General features: G+C 39.1%; 1 protein-coding gene across 1 annotated transcript; it reads right to left on the bottom strand.

Moving 5' to 3' along the window:
* Positions 1–159: 159 nt before the first annotated feature.
* gaa (alpha glucosidase) lies at positions 160–9863 on the bottom strand. Its single transcript, XM_058049011.2, has 19 exons — positions 9065–9863; positions 8841–8992; positions 7712–7877; positions 7546–7642; positions 7355–7474; positions 7162–7280; positions 6264–6398; positions 6053–6163; positions 5868–5981; positions 5698–5782; positions 5504–5621; positions 5310–5443; positions 3555–3706; positions 3321–3469; positions 3107–3248; positions 2910–3008; positions 1511–1675; positions 1290–1442; positions 160–1213 (listed from the first exon to the last, which is right to left on the bottom strand). Exons 1-19 carry the CDS (start codon positions 9464–9466, stop codon positions 1148–1150), a joined length of 2679 nt encoding a protein of 892 aa, XP_057904994.2. The 5' UTR covers positions 9467–9863; the 3' UTR covers positions 160–1147.
* Positions 9864–10164: the final 301 nt, after the last annotated feature.

Here is a 10164-nt window from a genome sequence, read left to right as displayed (position 1 = left end):
GTCATCAAACAGCTTAGAAATATATATAGTCAGTAAGTATGAAGTCTTACCTTTGGGGTGATCTTATATTTGGGTCAGTATGGTATTTTGCAAAGGGATTCTCATACAATTGTGCAGGTATACCTAATAAGATCAGAAATGAAAACATAGATACTTTATTGATTGCCAAGAGAAATTCATATTTCCATAACGTCTTCAAAAATGTCATGAGCTCACTTATGTCACAAAATAAAATACAACAGATGTCAAATTTGTAGTGCCGTGGGGGAGGAATGATACCCTCAGTCTTTCGGCGAAGCAGGACAGTGATAGTAATCTGCCACTGAAACCGCTCTTCTGTTGAGATGATGCTGGTTGTCCATAATGGAAAGGAGCCTCCTCGGTGTCCTTTGCTCTGCCACAGACGTCAGATTGTTCAGTTCAGTGCCAATGACAGCATCTGCCTTCCTCACCGGTTTGTCCAAACGTTGAAAGTATTTGCTCAATTTTGCTAGCTAGAGATAAAAGCTAAAACAAACACATAGTCTCACAAATACAGAAAAAGCCTTGATGCCTCTGCGAACAAAGGAAAAGATGCATTGATGCCCCTGCTAACAAACGAAAGCAGAAACACCATGAAAGAAGCAGTTCAAGCAAGGGCAGTGACGAAAGCTGATTGGGTAAGAGACTGGAGTCCTGGACCAATCTTGAGTGTATAAAACGCCGGGCAGGGAAAGGAAGGGTGCTGTTTTGCAGCTGCGCTGTAATAAGACCCGCTTACTTGTAGGCATACAGGGACTGCAGATAAGCCCGGACGTCTGTATTAGGTATTGTTGTCAGGAATAAACAATCTGGTTCTCATTCTATGTTTTGGTTCTTTAAGATTCCTTTATCTTCTATTCGAAACCCACTTAGAGTCCTCAGGGGAGGATTTCTACAACATGTGGCATCGTTCTTCTTGAGGCTGCTCCCCTCAAGAAGGGCACTATCTACCACAGTCTGGTAGAAGATCTGTAGCAGCTTCTTGTATACGTCGAAGAACAGAGCATCCATGTTGGCTGTCCAGTCCAGTTTATCATCCAGATGCACTCCCGGGTATTTGAAGGTGTGAATATTGCCACATTTTTAATCTTTCTTTAAAATAATGGACAGTTGATATTACAGTGTATTACAGAACCCACTGGATTGTAATCATCTTTGACAAAGGCAAGGCCAGGCTGCTCACTTTTAAAACCTGTGGGAAGACACAAATGTCACTCATCATCATCATCATCCTGTTACTACTCTTAACTATGAGACACGTACTGTACCTTTGTGTCATTATTATACAGGAAATCCTTCACTTTCTCTCCATTGGCTACAACATATTGAGGTGGTGAGAGGACCCCAAACACCTGCATTCCGCCCAGTATAAGACCATCTAGTGCTCCATTCATTCTAATAGGGACACTCATCACCTGGGACTGAAGTAGCGTGGTATTAAATATCTCTTATGTACAATACAGTAAATGAATGCTAGTTTTTTGCCTACCTGTTCAGCAGTGAAGATAATGTAACAATAAGTTCCCCTTTCAAATGTGTCAATACTATCCCCATCATCCCAGAACAAGTCGCCCCAGGCCGAACCGGCTGCTGAGAGCGCAACGGTCAGGACAAAGGGGTTTCTGCGTGAGGCCGCTGTTGTTAAAGCAGATTCCTTCATGAAGGGGAAAAAAACACATAAAAGTAATTATTTTACCTTCAAATAATATTGCATGTATGTATATGTAGTTTATTGCCATAGTGACCCTGTGGGAGAAGTCTGGAAGGCAAAAAAAATGACTTACTGTGTCTTTAAGAAAATACTAAACAAACAGTGTGCACCTTTCAGTTAAAATGTCACTATCATTAGAGTTGGAAGGCAAGACAACCAGATGAACCAGTTTTAGTTGTTTAGCACAGATTGCATCAAAACGGATTCCACCTAACACCTTATCACCTGTCTGATAAATGATTACATTTTGGCAAACGGAATATTGTCTTCTATGGCTATACAAACATGGAACCTACCAAAATAATGATTAGACTCTTGTATTTCATTAGAAGTTTCTACGTTTTTCCATTCTTTAGCAATTAACAGTAGAACATAGGTAAGTTTCAGCAAAATATCAGTTCCCTAAAAGAAAAGGGAGAAAAACACATTTTTGTGAAGTGATACTTGCATACTCATGCATATCCTTCACTTTGACCCAAATGGTTTACTTTTGGGACAGCTCAAAGATCAAAACAACTATACCACAATAATAAAATAATAACATGAATAAATACATAATAAAATAACAATTTATTTACAAATATAACACCATGAACTATTTACAATTTCATATTGTGTGCATGTTTTAAAAATTCCCTGCAATGCATAAACCTTCTGTTTAGGGTCTTCCACTTTGCGTAAAAAAAACCATAAAAATGTATAAATATGTCTTTGGGATTGGGCGTTTGTATTTATAGACACATATAAATATGTATTTAGTATTGAATTAGTTAATTAAATGAAAATTACATTAAATGCGGTGATGCAGTTCCCCTGCATATCCAACAGATGGTGCTGTGGTAACACTTGACTCATACGAAGCATCATTACAAAGGGAAACGATTGAACTATAAATCCTCAGATAATGTCAACATTAAAGAGTTAACTGCTGAGCACATTTTAATTCTGTTGCTAACCAAAACAGCGGCACCTATGGAAGAACCCTCTCTGATCAATTTAAGAGTTAAGTCTGTCAGATTCATATCCTTTTTATTTTAACTCCTTTCACTCACACCATATACAGTCATCATTGTTTAGAACTACTGTAAAGATTTGTTTTCGTGAAAATAAACATGTGTCATAGTCTTAATAGTACCATTGTCTTATATTAATCTCCCACAGAGATGAATACACTAACCTGCTGGGGGATAATGTGTCCCTCCCTCACGTGGATGTTGATTGTGTCCAAAGGAGCGGACAGGACCAGGAACTGACCTTTGCTGTACAAAGGCTGACCCTAATGAGAGACACAATGACAGATAACCACAGATGGCCTCCCATATACTATAGATGAATAAGCATGAGAGTGAATGAACTAAAACGTGAGCAGCTCACATTGTGTAGGCTGTACCAAGTGCAGGGAGGCAGGTAAGCTGCAACCTCCACTGCGCCTTCCTCTAAGACAGGGCTGATGAGGAGAGAACTCCCCCATAGGAACTGTCGGTCAATGGTCTGACTGTTAGGGTCAGTGGGAAACCTAAAATGACAAACGTGAGAATGAAAAATGACGTTACAGGGAGGGAAATGAAAGTGAATGAGGATGACATACTCCATGAAAAGAGGCCTGGCCACCATGTCTGCGGAGGTGTGTGCATGATGGAAGAGTGTGTAGAGAAACGGGAGGAGGGAGTAACGAAGGTTCAGTGCAATGCGCATGGCCGTCTGGGCCTTCTGCCCGAAAACATACGGCTCCTGAGACTGCATGAATAGACACAAAGACATTCCTGTTGTTTCAAACACAGGATATGACACGTGTGTGTGTGTGTGTGTGTGTGTGTCTCACAGCATATGGCTTGTCATTGTGATTTCTCATGAATGGATAGAAGGCCCCAAGCTGCATCCATCGTACGCACAACTCCTCTGTGGTGTTTCCTTGGAAGCCACAGATGTCCGCCCCCACCAGAGGCACCCCAAACAGGCTGAACTGTAGCACGGCTAAAGGGTCAGATGGTCAGTACAGTTTTCAAACAACCATTCACACTCACATTCATACCTATGGACAATTTGGAGTCGCCAATTAACCTAGCATGATTTTGGAATGTGGGAGGAAACCGGAGTACCCGGAGAAAACCCACACAGAGATGCTCAGATCTCCTGACTATGTGGCCAGCATGCTAACCACTGGACCAAAGTGCTTCCTGTGATGACAACCATAGAACATGAAATCAAATGTAGGCATGGCTGCTCAGTACAATATGAGCACAGTCTGGAGTTCCAGCAGGATTTTATGGATTTTTAAATACAGCTAAAAAATCTGTTGTTGCCGACACAACGCACCAGTACCAGTAATGTGATGATAACCATAGAACCCATTCTACGTTGTTGCAACATAGGAGTGATACGATTCATTAATAAATATGAATTTGAAACATAACCTTGTTTAACCAGGCAGGTGCTAACATAAATAATATTCATTCATTCATTCATTTTCTACCGCTTTTTCCTCACAAGGGTCGCGGGGGTGCTGGAGCCTATCCCAGCTGTCTTCGGGCGAGAGGCGGGGTACACCCTGGACTGGTCGCCAGCCAATCACAGGGCACATATAGACAAACAACCATTCACACTCACATTCATACCTATGACATAAATAATATCAAATACTATATTGGTAGTAGCTGAAAGCTGAATGCTAATGATTAGCATGCAAATTACCGGAGAAGCTCCACAGACTCCTTGTTCCCGTTAATTTTACATTATTTATTTATTTATTTTTTGGGGGTGTGCACGGGTGAATATATATATGTATATATCTTTTTTAATTTATATATATAAAATTATTATTATCATATAATAATATTATCATATTGTTATGATATTATATTATTATTATAATATTATAATTATTATAATATTATTGCATATAAATAATTTTTATATTACGTATTAATAGTATTGTTATCCATACATAAATAACTACTATTAGCAATATATTATTATTATAATTATTACTATTATTAAAAGGTGTGTACTTTAACTTTTAGTTAACTACACACCTATTAACTATAGTTAACTATTTTTAAACTATTTTAATCTGTATACTGTATGTCCTATTTTGGTTTCATTTAGTATGTACATTGCTTGTGGTTTCCACAAGAATAGATCATAAAAATCCAAATTGCACCAAATCTGAATGGCGTCCACATCCCTCCACAAATTATGTGGGACATGGTTGGGTAGTAACATCATCCTGGTTGACAGGAGTACACAAAAATACATTGGAAAAAATAGCGTGCAAATAAGTATTAATTTCAAGGTAAGTGGTGCAATGACCAACCACAGCCAACAGATGGAGCCAAACCTTTAGGATTTGTGAGTGATTGGGTGAAAGGAGCACATCCAAGGACCAACCCCTGTGATCAATACCAGAGTAATTAGTCCTCCTCATTTAAAATGAATGGTAATGATATCTGTTGATAACATGTTACGTCTTTGTGAGGACAATTAAATATTTTTGTTATACTTTGGATGTTGTCATTCTGTCAACCCAGATAGTCCCCATATTAAAAGCGGAGCCACAAAAATATCAAAATGTCCTCACAAGGGATGGAGTATCGAAGCTGCTCCCAGTCGCTCCTGACGTCTCCTGTCCAAACTCCAGAGAAGCGTCCGATGCTCGGGTATGAGGAGCGAGAGAGCACAAACGGCCTCTTCCCGCGTACTTTCATAAGAGCACTGTGCATAACAATCATGCCCACCATATAACAGAGAATTCAAGTACAGGATTGAACCAACCTGTAAGTGGCGAAGGCTTCAGTCAGTCCGTACATATTATGCAGGTTGTAGTGTGTTGACAGCTTTTGTTGAGCCGACATGCAAATAGTCTCTGAGTTCAAGCGACCACCAATAACCCCTGTTGGGAGGACTTGACAGTATAACGCAGCACTGATGCTGGCTTGTAATATACAGGAGTGACGTGATAACCTTACTGGGAGTGTATGGTGGGTTCTCAAGATCTGTGTCGGGACAACCCTCCAATGAGCCGGCAACAAAATTGGATGGTTCGTTCATATCCTGCGTGGGAGTTTGATATAATGCACACTGTTAAGTATCTGTTTACGGGTGTACCGTATATACTGTACTGTACATATGTGCTTACAATCCATAATCCATCCACAGGAACTTTTGCATAAAAAGCCCTAATACAGTCTTCCCACCACTGTCGTGTCTCCGGGTTGGTGAAGTCAGGGAACGCGGTTGGTCCAGGCCAAACCTGAATGTACAGACAGGAAATGTACTTATACAGAATTAGATCATAAACACTGCAAAAAAAAGATGTCTAACCTTCCCTATTAGAAGATCACCTGAAGCGTTCTTTATAAACACATCTCGTTTCAGTCCGTTGTCAAAGGGAGGGTAAGTTCCTGGAGGACTCGTGGTGCTGATCCCTGGGTCCTAAAGGGAGACATAATATATAATAATACATAAGGAAGTGTTTTATTGGCACCTTCCGGCGCCATGAGTTGATGGTTAAGCTTGGTTTTTCAAGTCCTACCAGGATGAGGATGTACTTCATGCCTCTTTTGTGGTGCAACTCCTCCACCATCTCTTTCAGGTCCCCGAAGCGCAAGGGGTCAAGGGTGAATACCCTGTGCTTGGCTGCATAGTCGAGGTCGTTCCACTGCACATCCTAATGGCAGCAAAAAAGTAAAGTAAAGTAAAGTAAAGGATAATAAAATATAATATAATATAATATAATATAATATAATATAATATAATATAATATAATATAATATAATATAATATAATATAATATAATATAATATAATATAATATAATATAATATAATATAATATAATATAATATAATATAATATAATATAATATAATATAATATAATATAATATAATATGGTATAAACATACATTTTATAAACATTTAAAAAAATACGTATTGTGCTTGGCTGCATAGTCAAGGTCGTTTCCCTGCACATCCTAATGGCAACAAAAATATAAAGTAAATATAATATATATAATATAATATAAAATAAATAATATATATATAATATAAAAACATTTCAAAATATGTATTGTGCAATAAATTATTTCATTATAATGAGAATGGGAACAAGTATCATTTTTTAATTTTAAGATTTTGTTTCTTTTTTGTCAGATAAAATGTTTAAAAACACTGTATATAATACAATAAAATATAAGTGTTACATTGTTTTGTGTAATATACTTCCTCTTTTCATCATTTATTATTACTATTATTGAGTATTATTCATTTTTTAAAGGCCTCAAATAAAAACTAAAATACACATTTGGTGATAAATACATCAAACTAATAAATAGATTATATATACGTAGTACAAATATTAATGAATACATATACTGTAAAAGGTTAAGGCAAATGTGCAAAATATACATGAATGCTTATGTCGGCTTTGTTTACCAAAGGTAAGTTGGCATCATGCATCCTATGTACCACCTGCCGGGTCATATTAGTACTTGTGTAGCCCCAGCGACACAAGTGGAAGCCCAGTGACCAATAGGGGGGCATCATGGGGTACCCTGAAGATGAATACATTTATATATACTATACATCTTTTAACAAGCTTATTTACATAAAGTAGATTAATACCTACCAATGATTTGCAGGTATTGTCGTATAACAGTTTGAGGATCTGGACCCATGAAGACATATAGATCCAGGATCCCACCTGTGGACACCCAAGTCAGAGCTGGCAGAGGCTGCAAGATTACCTCTAGAGAAACAAAGACACATGTAGAATGAGGAAATGTCAATAGGATGCTTCGTGTGTTTTGAAGTCCCCACCTATGGCATTGCTGTTGAGAAGGAACACTCCATGTGCCAGTCCATCCTCCTCCTGTACCATGTAGAACGGATGAGACCCGTAGAGGTTTGCATCAGCCTGTAGGAAAGAACATACACATAATTAATCACTAAACAGTATCAAGTGAGGTCTGTTCAATACACTCACATGAGGGGCCATATCTCTGTTCCAGAGGGTCAGGGAGGTCCAGTTAAGGTCCAAAATCAAAGAGGTGTAGTGCTCTCCAAGGCCTGACACAAGAGAAGAGGCCAGGGTAGTGGACAGCTGAAGGTACTGGTCAGAAAACAGCACAGGTGCCACTGTGGTATTCATGCTGCATTGGAAACAAATACACAAATACGTGTGTCAGGTTCAAACTCCTGTGACACTTGTAAAAACACTTCAATACAGAAGAGACAGACAACAATATTCAAAGTTACTCGCAGCGAGGAGAGTGAAAGAACATACCAAGTGACATGCAGCTCCACTCTGAGTATGCAGTTCACATTGCTCTCTTTCGAGGGTCCCTACTACATGGTCGTGCAACTCTAAGTTCTGAAGGCAGTTGCGCGCTGTATTTGTTTGTCTATGTGTGTGTGTGTATATGTGAGAGTAATTACTTTTATTGTTTTATGAGTTCTTATCTTGCAGGATTAACATGAACATCTGCAGGGTCGCTGTTGGCGCATCCAGGCACCTCCAGGACCTGGGGGTCACTGGGGGTCTCTGATCAGGGTCACAGGAACATTTCTTCTTCAGCACATTCAAACACTCTTTCTATTGTCGAAGCAAATGGATATAAGGGTGATAACTAACGCTATAATAATTGTATCTACATTTTATTCTAACACTGTCTCATAACTTGTTAGCATTGGTGCAATAAAAGCATCAAAACTTTAATTCTCATAATTCACATTTCCATAGCAGTCCAATAATGTAATATAATAATACAACAATAATGTACAGTTAACAGCGATAATGTTTTTTCGTCATATAGCGCACTCAACTACAGAGAGTATTGGGTGTCTATCTGGTATTATCTCCTCTGTGACATCACAAAAGAACAGTTTTGCAAAGCCCTCTGTAACAGAGCGTTTTGAGGCAATCCCAAACTTCTTTCAGGGCTCACTCACCTCATTATCTGAAACTTTTTGAGTAGCAGGCAGTAGGATTAAATAAAATATACTTCTTCCTACTCCTTTTTGGGTATGATGAACTGTGTAAACATGATGTTCCTTCAGGAAACTAACCAAGCACGTCCAAAAAACCCCCAAAACAAAACCAGGACCATACTTACATGACCCTCCCGTTGGATTTACGTGTCACAATAAATCCAAATGGCTTGGTCTGGTATTCTATGTTATAGAGGGCATCTTGGCTACTGGCTTTGCCCTGAGGGACTCCATCAGGGAGGTCAACTTCATAACGATGCGACCATGGATCCTTCATCTAGATGGAAAAAACATTCCATTGTTATGACTACAAATAACAGTATGTTTTTTAAACCTGGTTGTGTCTCACAGTGAGGCGTAAACAGCCCGCAGATTCCTGTGTCTCTTCTAGGTAAAGAGTGGAGACATCTCTGGGCAGGTACGAGGCGGTGGCACGGGTGAGAGTGGCAGCCTGCCCCCTCTGGGTGGGGGTCAGGGGCCCCATTGTGTAGCCAGGGTATGAATGAGGGTAGAAGCACCACGGAGCTCTGGAGTCATTGAGTGGAGAGTAACAACAAGCCCTCTGCTCACATTCCCTTTTGCTGAGGACTCTGTCCCGGGCACAGTCAAAGCGTCTCTCTGGGGCCATCACGCATTGGAGGGAGGGTGTCTCCACCCAATTGTAATCTGGTTTTACTTTAATTAAGTAAGATGATGCAAACATAGCTAAAGCGATAAGCTTAGCTACAGTTAGCTTGATACATAAAGCCATGGAGTTCGGAAAGACAAAACAAGCTACAGACAAAAAAGTTGATGAACAAACGACTTAAGATAATTAAAACGTTTACCATCTAATATCATCTTCTTTGCCATTTATATTGTTAATTAGCTATACATTCATTTCCCGACTTTGGCTTTCATTTTGTTTTAAAGCAGCCCATTGTGGCACTATTTCATCCTAGAAGTTTACTTGAAATTGATGCCATGTTTAATGTCTATGTTTGACTGTATAAATAAATATAAAATCTCAACCTTTCAATCTCAAATGCTGTGTCCGGTTTGCCGACTAGGCCAGTAGCCTACCCGGTCGACGAAGGTCAGAAATTCGAAGGTTCCTCCTCAAGCCGCGAACTAGCCTCATGAATTCAGACTGTCCTGCCCGTAGTCATATGTGGTCTAACCTTTCTAACACTTCCTGGTTGTGTCACGTGTTCTTGTGTTTACGCTGACGTCATGACAGAAGATCTGCCTTCAATAGGGAAAAGAACGCGAAAACCTAACTCAAGTAAAAGTGAACAAACAAAATGTAACAATATAAAAGCAAAGTTATTACTTTTTTAATGTAGGTTTTACGGGAGAAAGAGTGCTTCTCCGTGTATAAGTTTATCTCCAGCTCAGACCTATAAATATAGTAAACATTATAGCTACTAATAGCTAATAGCTACTTCATTTATTAGTTTTTGCCAAATT

This window comes from Doryrhamphus excisus, linkage group LG16, assembly GCF_037039965.1.
Source record: "Doryrhamphus excisus strain RoL-2023G ecotype Guam linkage group LG16, RoL_Dexc_Guam_v1.1, whole genome shotgun sequence".
Classification (NCBI taxonomy): Eukaryota; Metazoa; Chordata; class Actinopteri; order Syngnathiformes; family Syngnathidae; genus Doryrhamphus; species Doryrhamphus excisus.
The sequence above is the reverse complement of the archived record's forward strand: the minus strand, read 5'-3'. Positions and strand labels throughout refer to the sequence as shown.

Coding starts and splice junctions, on each gene's coding strand:
- gaa (XM_058049011.2), bottom strand. CDS start 9,466: ATGGCTTTATGTATCAAGCTAACTGTAGCTAAGCTTATCGCTTTAGCT. Junction 5,622..5,697: donor GAACCCACCATACACTCCCA/GTAAGGTTATCA, acceptor TCCTCCCAACAG/GGGTTATTGGTGGTCGCTTG. Junction 5,444..5,503: donor GAAGCCTTCGCCACTTACAG/GTTGGTTCAATC, acceptor TGTTATGCACAG/TGCTCTTATGAAAGTACGCG.